At 38.7% G+C, this 16,936-nt stretch overlaps 2 protein-coding genes across 4 annotated transcripts in view; one reads left to right on the top strand and one right to left on the bottom strand.

Annotated features, from left to right (window-relative positions):
* PRRC1 (proline rich coiled-coil 1) overlaps window positions 1-3,193 on the top strand; it is a 36,849-nt gene extending 33,656 nt beyond the window's left edge. For all 3 annotated transcript variants that reach the window (XM_060637894.2, XM_060637895.3, XM_060637896.3), the window contains exon 9: window positions 84-3,193. In XM_060637894.2, the coding sequence (XP_060493877.1) occupies window positions 84-293 (210 nt within the window). In that variant the 3' untranslated portion in view covers window positions 294-3,193. The remainder of the gene's footprint in view (window positions 1-83) is intronic.
* LOC132682458 (uncharacterized) overlaps window positions 1-16,936 on the bottom strand; it is a 67,576-nt gene that overhangs the window by 8,029 nt on the left and 42,611 nt on the right. The gene's annotated exons all lie outside the window — the stretch shown is intronic.

The following is a 16,936-nucleotide window of genomic DNA, read 5'->3' as shown; positions in this document are numbered from 1 at the left end:
TCTCAGAGACTTTGGAATGTCAGAGCTAGGTCCAGTCGTTTTTAAAATGTATTATAAATCTGACAAATTTCCTTTTTCCATAGGCTCAAAGTCTCACTCCCCAAGACTACCATCTGAGGTGGTCAGGCCTTTTGGTGACGGTGGGTGAAGTTCTGGAAAAGAGCTTAGTAAATGTCACCCGGACTGACTGGCACAGGACGTTCACGGGCATGTCTCGGCGACAGATGATCTACAGTGCGGCCAAAGCCCTTGCCGGCATGTATAGACAGCGCCTGCCCCCCAGGACCGTGTGAGGGAACGCTCGCCCCGGGCACGGAGACTCCTTCGCTTGGGGCCTGGTGGTATTTAGACCTTGTACCTCCCCTAAGTGGACAGCTTCAGTGAACGCAGCCGTCTTGATAGTTTGCCTGTGCGCTGCGGTTGTTCTTTTTTAGAAAGGCACGGGGCCATTCCAGTAGATGAAAAGAAACAGATCCTTTCTTTGATCGTGTCATTTCGTGTACCACAGTTCTTAAAAAAGAAAATCTATAAATATTTTTATAAGATACTTTGATATACCAAATTTATAAGGTGCAAATTCATGTGCCTACTACATTTAACTTAAGGATATGTACTTGATTTTTTTCGTTAAGAAGACCTAACTCATTAAAGAACGTGTCATTGTTTCTTCTATTTCAAGATTAATCTCTTCCTTCTTAGTTTTTGATGCTTCTTGTGTGTGCAGGTGATTGGTCAGACACTGAGCCATGTGCTCATAGTTGACCCTCAGACACCTTGCAGGGAGATGGTTTGCATTTCTGTGCATATTTTTTGCATGGGCCAAAATAATGAAATTGATAGTTTTGTTGGTGTTATCATGTACACACATACATAGTCTAAAAAAGGAAAAAAAGATTTTTTTCGAAGTAAGTTTTGGCATTTCACAGATTTATACTCTCAAACGTTGGCGTGATGGGTGTTCTTTGCTGTGGCTGTGGGACAACTAAGCGGCACATGATTCAAGTGTATTTTACATCAGAAACATTTGGGTTATTTTCATATAATACTGTTCAGTATTTCCAAGTAAACTCTGATGTTGGCCATTATTTCTCTTTCCACTCGTGTTTTCTCAGCCGTTGTAGAGAAATTGTTCAGAGGAATTGCTTTGTTATTTATGGGATTGTACGCCTCTCATTTTAATTAAGGTTACTTAATATTTAGTTTGCCTTAAACACTGCTTTTCTAACCTGGTGCCATTCTGCCTTTACTCTTTATGGAAATTTTCAGTGAAACTATTTAATACTCATTCTGGTTTATCTACTTCATTGTGTTTGTATTTAGTGAAAGCTTCTTATTCCCCCAAATAATATATTTTACCGTTTTTGAATTTCTACAAATCAAAATTTAAATAGTTTTGTCTTATACTTTTGGACTCTATATATGCAAGTTCATATAACTTTTTTGAAGACAGTTTCTTACCTAAATGTAATTTAATTTTTATTTACTCGTCTATACAAGTCTTTAGATGGACCAGAATTAGCACAATCTTATAAAGGGTATCAAAGCTCTTACCCTGCACTGTCATTACATGTACCGGTTTCTTTGTATTGTTGAGTACTTAATTGATCTGTGCTATTTTTTACCTGAGGATGAGAAGCATTAATTTCACAACTGTGGTTTGGTGAAATTCAGACTTGTTTGTCATTAAAAGTAATGAGAGAGAGAAAAGACTTGTAACCAGCTGCTGTGGCGTAATAGGGATCGAATACTTTTCTCTCCTCTTTTATTGCTATTTGTGGAACAGTCTGTCTATGTTTCCTCCATCTTGTTAATAAAAAAGAGCTTTTCTCTACCATGTACTTTTCTCCTTTATTTTTAAAAAGGTACTCTTAGCTAACGGTATTTTATTGCGGCATTGGCCTGAGGAGAAAACACTGTTAGGGATGAAGGGTGCCCCTACCATATTTCTGCCGCTTTCCCTCCTGTTATAGCGAATTTTATAGATCCTAAGGAATGTCTGTTTTATTTTAGCAAGTCGCAAATATTTTATGTTTTTAAGGACACAACAACGGACCTCCCTCAGATGACAGTTTTCCCACAGTTCTCCAGTTATTCATTTCTTCTGCCACTTGGGTGAAGGAAGCCAAGTGATCTCCCTGCTCCTGCCAATTTGCTGAGCCTTCCGTTCTCTGGATCCGGGAAGGGCACATGTGATCTGGTTCTGGCCTCTGGATTCCTTTCTCGGCCATTGAAAGGCATCTGAGCGTGACTGCCTGCACACATGCTGTATTCCCAACCTCAGGCTTATTTTTTCATTGTTAGCTTTCTTTGTTGTACTCGGAGCGAGAAGAGTAACGCGTGATCTTGTTCACGCCCTGGCAGCGGCAGGCAGGCAGGGTTTCCTTGTGCTGGCATAAGATAACTCAGGTCATCCGTCAGCCCAGGGGCTCTTTGCTTTTTTGTCCCTCAAGCTTCTCAGGAAAACCAGACTTTAACATGGCTCTTTACTTCTGGCCACGATACGTTTTTCTTCTGAAGTGCTCAAGTAATTACTTAACTGAATTCTCTCAGCTTGTACACTTTTAATTCAGTAGTGTCCAAGACAACAGGAAAAATGCAGGAAGAGTCATGTAACCTCAGTTGACAGAAGGTTCTCAGATGGTTCAGTTCAAGACCCTCCTCTTAATAAGCTTGTCACGTAACCCCGGTCCCAGAGCTTTGCCACGGACTCGTGCAGTTGGAAAGCTTCAGGTAGTCTTTGTAGTTTTCCCCTCCTGGTCTCTTTACTACTTCTCCATTCTCTGTTCCTTTTTATCTCAAGGATTAATGAGGTAGAAAATCGAGATGACTGAATATACAGCCAAATGGTAGTGCAATTCTAAGTTTAAGGAAAGTATTATATGCATGTATTCAAAAATTATGCAAATTCGTGATATACTCAGGGTCAGATAAATTACTTTAATATGTTGTTGAATTTACTTTGTTCCTCAACTACAAAAAACCCGAAACCGGTATATGTGTTCTCTGAAGCCAAATTGGTATTTTGTGACCCAAGAGATGTTGGGTTATGTATAAATTATTTAAAAACTTGGATTTTTTACTCCCAGAATATGATGTTCATTCTTCAGATCCTATGCAGGATGACATATTGGATAAAAACAATTTTGTAAGTATGTAAATATGTCATAAATAAATAATACCTCAGTTTATTGCCCTAAGGTGTACAGTGATTTTTTTTAAATGCTAAGTCATATTAACATTGTATTAGGAGGACCTACATTCCTTCGTCTAAACTAGCTACTGGCTGTCAAGAATTCTTACATGGTAGCAACTTAAAACACATCTTCCCAGTTCAATGGTAGCATTCAGATGTACTAGAAATGCTGATTTCAAGTTCAGAGAACTCAGAATATTAAGGGGAGAGGATATTCTGGAGATAGAGTCGATGGGCAAGAAGTTAATGGCCTGCATTCCTGAGATCTCTTGACTAGGGGGTTAATTTACCCTTAACCTCCACAAACACTTTCTTTAAAAACACAACACAACAAAACACCCTTGTTATATGCTATTCTGAGCCTGTGATCTCAGGGCAGAGAGTTTTGATTTGGTAGGCAAGGGTGTACTTTACAAAAGACAACGAAATGTTCATGTGGGTGTTTTGTTTGTTTGCCAAGGGAAAACAATATTGTTTGCAGTAGACTAGAAAAACACCCATTGGGAACCTAGGAAAGGTCCTGTTAAATTTATAATCTGTTTCAGAATTAACTGGAGGAGAAGTTTGGGCAAGAGAAACAAAATTGACCAAAGGCCAATATCAAGGTGTAAAAACTTACACATGAAGGATATCTTTGAAATTCTCCTTAATGTGAACTCACGTGAAGTAATTTCAAGCTGAGAGAAAACCAGGAACTGACAGTTACGTGATAAATGCATACTGCTGGTTAGGTAGTGCAGTAGAAACGTATTTTTATAGGTGATGGAAGTGAAACGGAATCAGCTGTTCCATCAGTATCATCCCAGCAAGTGAGTTACAGAGAAGGGAGTCACATGGAGGGTGTTACCAAACCCTTCTCTTCCAAAGCATCCTGTGTATTTGCTTCACTAAGTGGGCACACAGCTAATGTTGTAAATGTTTGTCGAATGCAACTTTATACCTTGAGACTCTGCCCTGGTGTACTTTTAGTTTTACAATATTATGTTTAAGAAACACTCTTTATACTCCATATTTTTTCCTTTTAGTTTCAAGTGCTACTTGGGGCTTCCCAACGGGTATGAGAATGTATCTGTGATAATTGAATATTCTCCCAAACCTAACAATCCAGAAACTAGGCTCACATTTGAGTATCATTTTTAGGATTAGAGCCAGAAATGTTCTTACTGTCTAGTCTTCAGGCAAGGTACTGACCACATACCTTTCAAAATGTATTTTAATATTTTGATTCCTCCTGCTCCAAGGGCCACACTTTGAGAACCACTGCTGTGATACCATTCCTGACTCATTCTTAATGTCCTAAGTTATTTTAGAGGGTGAGGTCACCAAGATAGCAGCATAGGTCGTTCCTGACTTCCCCGTTCCTCTCAGAACAGCAATTAACAACTATTCATGAACAGATACCACTGAGAGGATCAGAACAACGTAGCGAGGTTGATGTACCCCTCCGCCATAGAGACTAGGACCGACCGCGTGAGAAGGGCAGGAGGAGCAGCGACGTATGGGACTCTGTTGCCGCACCACCAGGCCGGCACAGCACCACACCGAGAAAACCTCCCTGAGCCTCTGGTCCCTCCGTGGGGCACAGAACCCAGGCTGGACATCCAGCTCCCCCAACATTATGGGTTACTTCTTGGGAGCTCCTACTCTAGTCTTGAATCCTAGGTACTGTGGGCGAATCTGCAGGACTTGAGCACAGTGGATTTGATGATGACGGGAAAGTAAGCAGGGGCTTCCAACAACCAGCACTGGCACCTTGGCCAACCCATTTCCTCCCTGCAGCCCCCAAGCAGTGGTCCCAACAAGTGGTTTTGCTCATCTGCAGCACCAAGGATGTGGCACAGTCTGATGAGGGAACTCAGCAGGGAGCAGGTCAGCCTGCTTTCAGTCCTAAAATCAACGGCCTCACCAGCCCTGGATCCTGGTCTGCACCGACCCAGGCAGGGGAACTGAATCAGAGCCCAGCCCTCTGCGGAGTGTAACTCTTATTAGCCCCATCTGACCCAGAAAGGCTAGCAGAAACCCCTGGAAGCTGCCTAACCTGGCAGTGCTCGTGCAAGGAGTATGGTAGGCAGAGCTGATCATCCACAAAATGAAGTCAGTGCCAGGTGACCCAGTCAGAGGAGCTAATTCCTACCCCACTCACCATTAAGTAAAAACTCCCACCACCACCACCAAGCCAGAAAGCCTGGCTCAACCACCTGCAAAGCTAAGTAGCCTATCAATTCTTGAGCAGAGAATGTGGAAGGCAGAGCTGACAGTCTGCGGAGCAAGGCTAGTAACCCTGGTCAGGTAGGGAAATTGAGGCAGAGAATGGTTTAAGACAAGACTATAAATAAAGAGCCTTACCACCCACCTTGGAGCTGGTTCTCCCAATGTGCTCTGACAGAGAAACTAATTCATAGCCTCACTCAATGCTGAATAAAGCCTCAGCCTGCCTTCCCAGAGAAGTTAGCCAGAGCACATGTAGTCCATCCAACAGCTCACGATTTTACCCATTTATAAAGAATAAAACCAGTGGCCTTGTTTGGCCAGGAAATACATTGTATACTCTTGTGTGATTCAGGTGCCCAATCAATGAACCATGCATGTCCTGGGTTCTGCCCTGCTGCCCTGCCAGGGCACGGAAGCTAATTCCCCATGCTGCTTAGTATCCAGTCCCAACCATCTAGTATGCCTGACCAGAGAATCCTACCACTTCACTTGGGCAAGGAATCAAACCAGGAGTTCAGTCCAACCATTCGCAAAGCCACACCCCACCTCCCAACCCAGACCAGAGCTTGGGCAGTGGCCTCAACCCACAATAGACCCTGAAAGCAAACCTCACCAGCCCAAGGATGCGCCTAGCAGATACTTCCTACCATATTGAGCTTCCTGGGGAAAAACTGTTTATGCCTAATCGAATCTGTAAAGTAGAGAAGAGGAACTGCTTATTTAAATGTGCAAATACCAACATCAAGAATTCAGGATCATTAAAAAGAGAGCAAGAAGCACCAAAGAAAACATAAAACTCCAGTAACTGACCCTAAAGAAATGGAGAGCGCTCAAATATCAGACTAAAATTCAGAATAATCCTTTTAAAAAATGTTTAGTGAACTGAAGAATACACAGATACCTCAATGAAATTTGAAAACAATGCATGCACAAACTGAAAAGTTCCACTAATAAAGAGCAATCATCAACAACAAAAACCCAAGTAGAATTCCTAGAGCTGAAAAGTATAATGACTGAAGTGAAGAACTCAATAAAGAGCTTCAAAAACAGATTTGATCATGCAGAAGAAGTCATTAGTGACTTAAAAGAACAGGTGAAATTATGCAGAGGGGGAAAAATTAAAAAAAAAAAAAACAAAAACGAATGAAAGAAGCCTACTACCAACAGGACACCATCAGAAGAAACAATATTCACTCCTTGGGAATTCCAGAAGGAGAAGAAAAACAGTACGTGACAAATTAGATTTAAATAAAAAATGGCTGAAAACCTCCCAAAACCTGACCCCAAGAACCCAAAATAGGTTGAGTTTGAAAGGGGCTGCAAAGAGACACATTATCATTAAACTGTGAAAAGTCAAAGGTAAGTAATTTTGAAGCTAGCAAGAAAAAAGAGCAGAGTTACATGCAAGGGAGCTCCCAAAACACTATTGATCTCTCAGCAGAAATGTTCCAGGCCAGGAGAGAATGGGATGATATATTCAAAATATTGCAAGAAAAAACTCAACCAAGAATTCCACACTTGGCCAAGCTGCTGGTCGTCAGCAATAGAGAGGTGAAAACTTTACCAATCAATAAAAGCTGAGGGAGCTCATCACCACTACACCTGCCCTACCAGAAGTGTTAATGGGAGTTCTTTGAGTGGAAATAAAAAGAATCCAATTAACATCAGAAAAATGTAAGAAGATAGCATAAAACTCACAGGTAATGGTAAATACATAATCAAAGTTAGATTCTGTAACATGGAAGGGTGGTAGATAATGCACTTATACTTCAAGTTTTAGAACATAGTAAAAATAACCATATCTGTACTATCCTGTTACTAAAAACCAAATATTTAAAGATATGCAAACTATAATATCAGTAAACAAAAATGGGGGTGGGGAAAGCATGAAGTTTAAGAATGCTATTCAAGTTAAGTTTTCAGTTTAAGATAGGGTGTTATAATTTTCAGATATTTTATGTGAGCCTCATGGTACCTTTTTTTTTATTATTATTTTAAATATATATATATATATATATATATATATATATATATATATATATATATATATATTTTATTATCATGGTACCTTTAAAGGAAAAACCTAGGGGCGTCTGGGTGGCTCAGTCGGTTAAGTGTCCGACTTCAGCTCAGGTCACGATCTCACAGTCCGTGAGTTCGAGCCCCGTGTCGGGCTCTGTGCTGACGGCTCAGAGTCTGGAGCCTGCTTCCGATTCTTTGTCTCCCTCTCTCTCTGCCCCTCCCCCGTTCATGCTCTGTCTCTTTCTGTCTCAAAAATAAACAAACGTTAAAAAAAAATTTTTTTTTAATTAAAAAAAAAATAAAGGAAAAACCTAAAGAATTACACAAACAACATTACAGTTCAAAGGATATCTGTACCAAAAGATATCAAAACACAAAATGAGAGGATATGAAACAATGAACAACAGATCTGCAAAACACCCAGAAAACAAACAACAAAACGGTGATAGTAAGTCCTTACCTATCAATAATTACTTTAAACCTAAATGGGTTAAGTTCTCCAAAACACAAAGAATGGCTCTGTGGGGAAAAAAAAAAATAACCAACGAGATCCAATGATATGCTGTCTACAAGAGACTCACTATAGCCTTAAAAAGGACACAGACTGAGAATAAAGGGATGAGAAAAGATATGCCAAGCAAATGGTAACCAAAAACAAGCAAATAAAAAGGCAGGGAAGCTCTACTTTTATCAGACAAAATAGACTTTAAGAATGACTACAATAATAAGAGACAAAGGACATTATATAATGAGAAATGGATCAATCCACTGAGAAGATGTAACACATGTAAATATTTATGCACTTGATATCAGAACCCCTAAATAAATGAAGGAAAAATGAATAGCTTAAAGACAAATCAACAGTAATACAATAATTGGGGCTTTTCTACCAACGTTTCAACACTGGACAGATCATCCAGACAGAGAATAAAGAAGGAAACAGCAGAAAGGGGAAATTAAAGGGGAAAATAAAAATTATCTTCAGACAATGAAAATGGAAACACAACATGCAAAAGCTTACAGAATGCAGCCAAAGCAGTTCTAAGAGGGAATTCATAGCAATAATGCCTACACTAAGAAACAAAGATCTCAAATAAACAATGTAACTTCTTCAGACATTTCATTTGGTAATTCTCATAGAAACAAACCTACTTGGAAAATTTTCTAGGCTTAGAAAATATAAGGAATGAAAGGCACTTGCCATTACTGATTGTAATTCAGAAAGGTGATACTAAATTTTGTGTTGGCTTTTTCATATATGTCCACATGTGTAAAGTAGAATCCAAGATTAAGAATTAAGAGGATACAATAGAAAACAATATGGGAGAGAATATGAAGAATAGGTTAGAGGTGAAAATTAAGTCTATTAATTTTTGTATAAATTGCAGCTATAAAATAAAAACCTTTATGAGGAAGTGTTGGGGTAAGGGAGTAAAAGTGGCATTTGAAAAAACTAAGAACAATACCCTTCCAAAACAATAAAACATAATCCTAATAGGTTTGGGGGAAAAGAGAAGAATTTTTAAAAATCTGCCAACCTCTTGAGATTAAATGGCAATTTTGCCATACATACAATTATAACTCAACAACTGTGTGTTCTTCAAAACATTTTGTTAAAATCCAATAAAAAAAATTTTGGATTCTTTTGAGTCTCACCAACCCAGAAACTACAAGATCCCATATCTATCTAAAAACAAGAGAAAGTAATGCTCCCAAGCTTATTGTACAAGGCTAGCATTACTCTGATACCCAAATCAGACAAACACACTACGAAAGAAATTATCGGCCAGTATCCCTTATGACTATAGATACAAAAATCCTCAGCAAAACATCAGCAAACCAAATTCAATAACACATTAAAAGGATCATACACCATGAATAAGTTGGATTTATTCCAGGCATGCAAGGATGGTTCAGTATCTATAAATCAACATGATACACCACATTAACAAAATGAAGCATAAACATTTTATGATCATTCCCATAAATACAGAAAAAGGATTTTACAAAATGTAACATCCACTTTTGATAAAACCTCTCAATATCATGGGTAAGGAGGGAACATACAACCACTTACTGAAGGCCATATGCGATAAGCCTATAGCTAACATCATCTCCATGATAAAAAGCTGACAACTTTCCTTTTAAGACCAGAATTAGGAATACCTACTCTTGCCACTTTTGTTCAGTGTATTATTGAAAGTTCTAGTCACAGCAACCAGATAAGAAACCATGGCTTCCAAGTTAAAAAGGAAGAAGCAAAACCATCACCATTTACAGATGACATGATACTATACATAGAAAACCCTCAAGCCACCATCCAAAAACTACTGGCAGAAATGAGTCCAGTAAAGTTTCAAGGTACCAAATGAACATGTAGAAATATGTTGGATTTCTATACACGTGAACTATGTGTCAACGATCAACAAGAGTTATGAAGAAAACAATTTCATTTATAACTGCATCAAAAAGAAAAGAAACAAAACAAAACGTAGGAGGAAGCTTAAAGATCTGTACTCTGAAACTATAACACATTGATGAGAGACAGGATGACACAAAACAAAGTGAAAGATCTATCATACTCACAGATTGGAAGAATATTGTTTAAATGTCCAAACCACCCAAAACAATCTACAGATTCAATACAATCCCTGTCACAATATCCACGGCATTTTCAAAAACAGAACTATAATAAACAATTCTAAAATTTATATAGAACCACAAATGACTCCAAAGGGCCAAAGCAGTCTTCAGAAAGAAAAACACGGTAGGGGGTATCCTGTTCCTGGATTTCAAACTATACTACGAAGTTACAGTTCAAAACAGTATGGTAGTGGCACAAAAATACATACACAGATCAATCGAACAGAAAAGACAGGCCAGAAATAAAACCACACTTATACAGTCAATTTATCTACAGCAAGGAGGCAAAAATCTCCAAAGAGGTAGAGACCATCTCATCAAAAAATGGTGCTGGGAAAACTGGACAGCTTATATGCAAAGAATAATAGAGTACTACTTTCTTACCTCATACGCAAAAATAAACTCAGAATGGATGAAGGACTTAAATATAAGAACTGAAACTGTAAAACTCACAGGAAAAAAAAAAAACATAGGCAGTAAGCTCTTTGACACTGGTCTTTGCAATATTTTGAGAGGCCTATTTCCTTAAGCGAGGACATCAAAAGCAAAAACAAACAAATGGGACATCAAATTAAAAAGCTTTCTGCACAGCAGAGGAAACCATCAACAAAACAAGAAGGCCACACAACAAAAGGGAGAAGATAACCACAAATGATGAAACTGGTAAGGGTTTAACATCCAAGTATATAAAGAACTCCTACAACTCCAGAGCAAAAGAACAATTACAAAATGGGCAAAGGCCTGAACAGATATTTTCCCAAAGGATACATACGTATCATGAAAAGATACTCAACATCACTCACCGTCAAGGAAATGCAAATCAAAACCCCAGTACGTTATCATCTTACACCAGTCAGAATGACTATGATCAAAAAGACAAGAAATAAGTGTTGCTGAGGATGTGAAGAAAAGGGAACCCTCATGCTCTATTATTGGTAGTAATGTAAATGGGTGCAGCCCCTCGGGAAAACATGGAGATTTTTAAACATATTAAAAATACAAATACTAGGGTGCCTGGGTGGCTCAGTTGGTCCAACCCTCAATTTCAGCTCAGGTCATGATCTCACAGTTTGTGGGTTTGAGCCCCTTAATCGGGCTCTGCACTGACAGCACGGAGTCTGCTTGGGATATTCTCTCTCCCTCTCTCTCTCTCTCTCTTGTTCTATCTCTACTCCTCCCCACTCACACTTTCTCTCTCTCTCAAAATTAAGAAAAAAAAAACATTAAAAAAATACAAATATTATACAACACATCAATTCCACTTCTAGGTATTTACCTGAAGAAAATGAAAACACTAATTTAAAAAGACATGCACTCCTTTGTTCATGACAGCTTTATGATAGCGAAGATACATAAGCGACCTAATGTCCACATCAACTAATAAAGATGTGATTTATATATATTATATACACACACACACACATATACACACACACATACATATATACATATACATACATATACACACACACATAAATACACAATATTTCTCAGACTTAAAAAAGAAAGAAATCGGGGCGCCTGGGTGGCGCAGTCGGTTAAGCCTCCGACTTCAGCCAGGTCACGATCTCGCGGTCCGTGAGTTCGAGCCCCGCGTCAGGCTCTGGGCTGATGGCTCGGAGCCTGGAGCCTGTTTCCGATTCTGTGTCTCCCTCTCTCTCTGCCCCTCCCCCGTTCATGCTCTGTCTCTCTCTGTCCCAAAAATAAATAAAAAACGTTGAAAAAAAAAAAATTAAAAAAAAAAAAAAAAAAAAAAAAGAAAGAAATCTTGCCATTTGTAACAACATGGATGAATTAGACTTATTGTGACTTTTTAATGTATATAAATACTGAATCACCAGAAACGATACACCAGAAACTAATACTACATTGTATATCAGTTATTCTCTAATAATACCATTCACGTGTTTACGTACTTGATTTTTCTACAAAAATAGTTTCTGTTACTATGGCAATATTTATCTGAAAAAGGCAGCCTCTGACAGTCAACTATTAATTGGAGTAACCAGTGTATCATTATGAGCCAATAATGCAACAAATCTGGCAAGTTATATTTAATATTCAAATAATGAACAGATGGGTCAGATAGGAAAAATTACAACTATGAAGAAATGCAAATGTACATAAAGGATACACATCAAAACAGAAAGTCCACAAGGCACAAACACAAATATTAGAAGGATGCTTCAAAAATCAACTACTATTGGAGAAAGGTTTTATGAAAGCAATACAGAATCTAAGATGAACACACCTCCCTATAAATTAACAGAACTCTAAATACTTGATCTGACATCCTCACCAATGTTAAGTGCTACAATACTAATTTCCTCAGGTTTTTCTGAAAAAAAATCTATAGGATTTGTGTACTTAACTGGTGCAAAAATTTTTTCTCAACTGTACAAAGTGGAAATCACTTCTGCAGCCTTTAAAAAGAAGAAAATTAAGGGGTGCCTGGGTGGCTCGGTCAGTTAAGTGTCCGACTTTGGCTCGGGTCATGATCTCACAGTTTGTGGGTTCAAGCCCCGTGTCAGGCTCTGGGCTGACAGCTCAGAGCCTGAAACCCGCTTCGGATTGTGTGTGTGTCTCTCTCTGTCCCTCCCCCACTCATGCTCTGTCTCTCAAAAACAAGTAAATGTTAAGTAAAATTAAAAAAAAAAGAAAATTAAGAATTTCTTCACTTTAAGACAAAAAAGCAGAGGATCTGTTTATTTTGCCACACCATGTCGACATATACAGAGGGAAAAGCACAGAAATAACAAATGAATTGATGAATTACCATAAGGTGGACACACTCACACGACCACCGCTATGATCAACAAATAAGCAAGCCCCTCAAATCACCCCGTAGACCTCCTTGAAATCAGTCCTCTACCTCCTCCCCAAAGGTGACCAACCCCTATCTCGCGCTCCAACACCAATAAGGCTTTTGCCTGTCGTTGGACTTTAAATACTTCTGTGGCGTCTCTTCTTCAACACCGTGTCTGTGTCAATCATTTGTGATGTTGGTACAGCATTATTTGTCCACTTGCCTTTCTGTGTAGTGCTCTGTTGTCTGAATATACTGTAAGTTATGCATTTTTTTCTTCTGTTACTGGACAGGTGGGTCTGTTTCCAGTGTTGGGTTTTTGGGGTTGTTTTCTTTTTTTTTAACTATAATGGGTAATGCAGCTGTGGACAGACATCTGGTACAGTTATTGTGATGCACATGTAGAGCAATGCTGCTAGAAATATACAGAAGAGTGGAAGTTTTGGGTCATAATATATGCATATGCTTAACTCCAGTAGGTATTGTCACAATGTGGTCTGAGTGATCAAACCACTTTGTGCTCCCACCATTAGTATGTATTTCTTTTGCTTTCCTACAGTTAATAATTCCGTATCTTTGCCAACTCTTGCTACAATTCATTAAAATGTTTCCTTTTATTAGGGTTTCCATTTACTTTTTTTCTGAATCTGAGGGGCACCTGGGTGGCTCAGTCAGCTAAGTTACCTGTTCTTGATTTCTGTTCAGGTCACCATCTCCGGGTCGTGAGATCGAGTCCCCACGTTGAATTCCACACTGGACGTGGACGCTACTTGGGACTCTCTCTCTCACTCTCCCTCTCTCTCTGCCCCTGCCCTGTTCACACTTTCTAAAAAATAAGTGAAAATAAGTATTAATAAGTTAAAAAAATAAACTTAAGGGCACTTAGCTGACTCATTGGGTAGAACGTGTGACTCTCAATCTCACAGTCATGAGTTCAATCCCCACATGGGATATGAAGCCTACTTAAGTCAATTTTAAAAAATGAATTTGAGGGGCGCCTGGGTGGCTCAGTCAGTTGAGCGTCCGACTTCGGCTCAGGTCATGATCTCACAGTTCGTGGGTTTGAGCCCCGCGTCGGGCTCTGTGCTGACAGCTCGGAGCCTGGAGCCTGTTTCAGATTCTGCGTCTCCCTCTCTCTGCCCCTCCCCTGTTCATGCTCTGTCTCTGTCTCAAGAATAAATAAACGTTAGAAAAAATTTAAAAAAAATGAATTTGAGCCACTTTTCATATATTTGCCATTTTGTTATCTTCCTTTATGAAGTACTAAGTCTCCTATTTTCCCATTAAGTTTTTTCTATTTCTCAAATGATTTTTAGAAACTCTTTATATACTCTGAGTAATACATGTTACGGATACCACACACTTGTCTTTCCACCCCCTATGTGGTATGCGTCACTGAACAAAAGTTTAGATTATAACAGAGAGGGCTATTTCTCTCTTCCTTTATGGTTAGTGCCATTTGTGACCTATTAAAAAAAAAAAGAAAGAAAGGAAAATCTTTACCCCAAGTTCTTGAAGACATTGTACATTGACTTATACATTCTTCACTGTTGTTGCTTTTGTATTTGAGATCGACAGACCTTCTGGAATCATTTTATATGTGTATAAAGGGCATGACATAAAGTTTACAAGTTTTTCCCCTCAATAGAAATACACAGTTTTGCTGATACCATTTGTGTAAAAGACCATGTTAGATTTACTGACCTTACAGCACTTTAACTAGATTAAAGTCCTTCTACCATATATGCTTCTCTTTCCTTAAAAAGAGAAATTCTATGTATTTTATTGATTTTTTTAATGTTTCTTTTTGAGAGAGAGACAAAACACAAGCAGGGGAGGGGCAGAGAAAGAGGGAGACACAGAATCTGAAGAAGGCTCCAGGCTTCAAGCTGTCAGCACAAAGTTTGGGGCCTGAACCCATGAACTGTGAGATCAGGACTTCAGCCAACGTGAGATGCCTTAACCAAATAAGCCACCCAGGCACCCCTTTACAAATGTTAAATCTCAGTACACATTATTGGTTTTGTTTATAAAATCAACATTCATTTATATTTACCTATGATTTACTCTTTTTATTGCTCTTTATTCCTTTTTGTGTTTCTGAACTTTCTTCTGGTATTATTTTCTTTTTTAACCTGAAGAAACTGCTTTCTACAGGTCCTTTATTGTGCATCTTCTGGGGAAATTCTTTTTTAAAAAATTTATTCCATAATTTTTTTCATAATTTTTGAAGGATGCTTTCCCTGGTTATAGAATTCCAGTTTCACATATGTTTTTCCTTCAACACTTTTAAGGACAACATACTTATATCCTCTGGCTTCTATTGTTTCTATTTGTAAGCCAGTTGTCAGTCTTACTGTTGCTTCTTTGAAGACAGGTGATACATGCTTTTACTCGAACTGCCTTCAAGATTTTCTCTTTGCCTTTGGATTTCAGCAGATGTACCATGATGTGCTGAGAATCCGATGCTTCCAAATTCTATAGACCTCTATTCTGGGACTATAGCTACACATACAATAGCTATTTTCACTGTGTCCCTGATCTCTGTTCTCTATTCTGTCCTTTTCACTCTGAACTTCAGTCTGGTCATTTTCTTCCAATTAGCATTCAGTTTACTAATTCCTTCCTCTCTTGTGCCTACTCTGCTAGTAAACTCATCTACTGAGTTCTTGATACTCTCTTCTTCAGCACTACAATTTCTATTTTTGTATTTTTGATAATTTCCATTTTTGGATAAAATTCTCCATTTTTTCTTTTAGTTCCTTCAAAATATTAATCTTGGTTATTTTAAAGATCCCACCTGGTAGCGTTATCTTCTGAACCTCCTGTGGGTCAGTTTCTATTACTGATTCTTTTCTCTTAGTTTCTGGTAAAAACCTGTCTTCTTGTAACAGCTGCTCATTTTTGATTGAGGGCTAAACATTGTGTATGAGAACTGCCATGGTAATTTGAGACTCTGTATTTTCCTTCAGAGAGGATCTAGTTTTGCTTTATGCCAAGGAACCAGGTTAGCAGCATATCAACTTAACCCAATAAGACATTAAAATAATTTAAGGTGCTTTTAATCCTTCTGAGGAGTGGAATGCTCTATTTTTGGTTCAGTCTTACTCTTGGAATGTACCTGAAACCCGTGGCAGGTCTCACACTCCATTTCTCTCTCCCTAGTCCTGTGAATCTGACAAAAGCTGTGTTCCATTTCTTACCTCAGCCACTGCTTTCATATTTCACAATATTCCCAGTGATTAAATTGGTGCCAGGCTTATGCCTCTTTCTACATACATGGAAAATTTGTTCTCCCTTCACTCCTGGACATTGGTTCCACAAATTTTCACTTATTTCGCAGCTTCCTGATTTCAACTGAATGTTTTTTTGTTTGTTTGTTTGTTTTATACGATATGTTGTCTGGCTTTTCATTTGCTCTTTCTGGGAGGGTTTTACCTAAAAATCTCGGTTGCTGTTGCTAAAAGTAAAACTCACCTTGTCATTTAAATAAAAGCTGTCGTGTCTCTAAGTATATGGTCAGGGAACTGCAAAGATTTATCGTTTAATAGAATTTTCAAATCCAAAGTCCTTTGCAGAAAACCATTCAATTCCAAGCAAGTTCATTTGAAATATATCAGAACAAGTAGAACTAGAGAGGAGTCTATCGGAGTATTCAAATTACATCTCCACACACCCTGCACATCAGTGAGGTTATCGCGTGTCAGAGGGGTAGGAGATACCTAGATTATCGCGGTTTGTGGTGGTGGCTTTAGCTCAGAAGCAGCCACTCGTCAGAGTACAGATTTAACTTCCTGACCACAACACAGTGCCTGCCCATCATCCTCAAATCTACTTGCCTCTTAGGAGGCCTTGTAATTAGCATTATTCCCTATCAATTCAATAATAGGTACTAATAGCCAGATGGTTTCTATGAGTGGGGCCTCTTTTTTTAAAAAAAATTTTTCACTGTTCTTTATTTTGAGAGAGACAGAAAGAGCTCCAACAGGGGAAGGGCAGGGAGAGAGGGAGAGAGAGAATCCCAAGCAGGCTCCAAGTTAGCAGTTCAGCCTGACGCAGGG

This window comes from Panthera onca, chromosome A1 (assembly GCF_046562875.1).
Source record: "Panthera onca isolate mPanOnc1 chromosome A1, mPanOnc1 haplotype 2, whole genome shotgun sequence".
NCBI lineage: Eukaryota > Metazoa > Chordata > Mammalia > Carnivora > Felidae > Panthera > Panthera onca.
The sequence above is the reverse complement of the archived record's forward strand: the minus strand, read 5'-3'. Positions and strand labels throughout refer to the sequence as shown.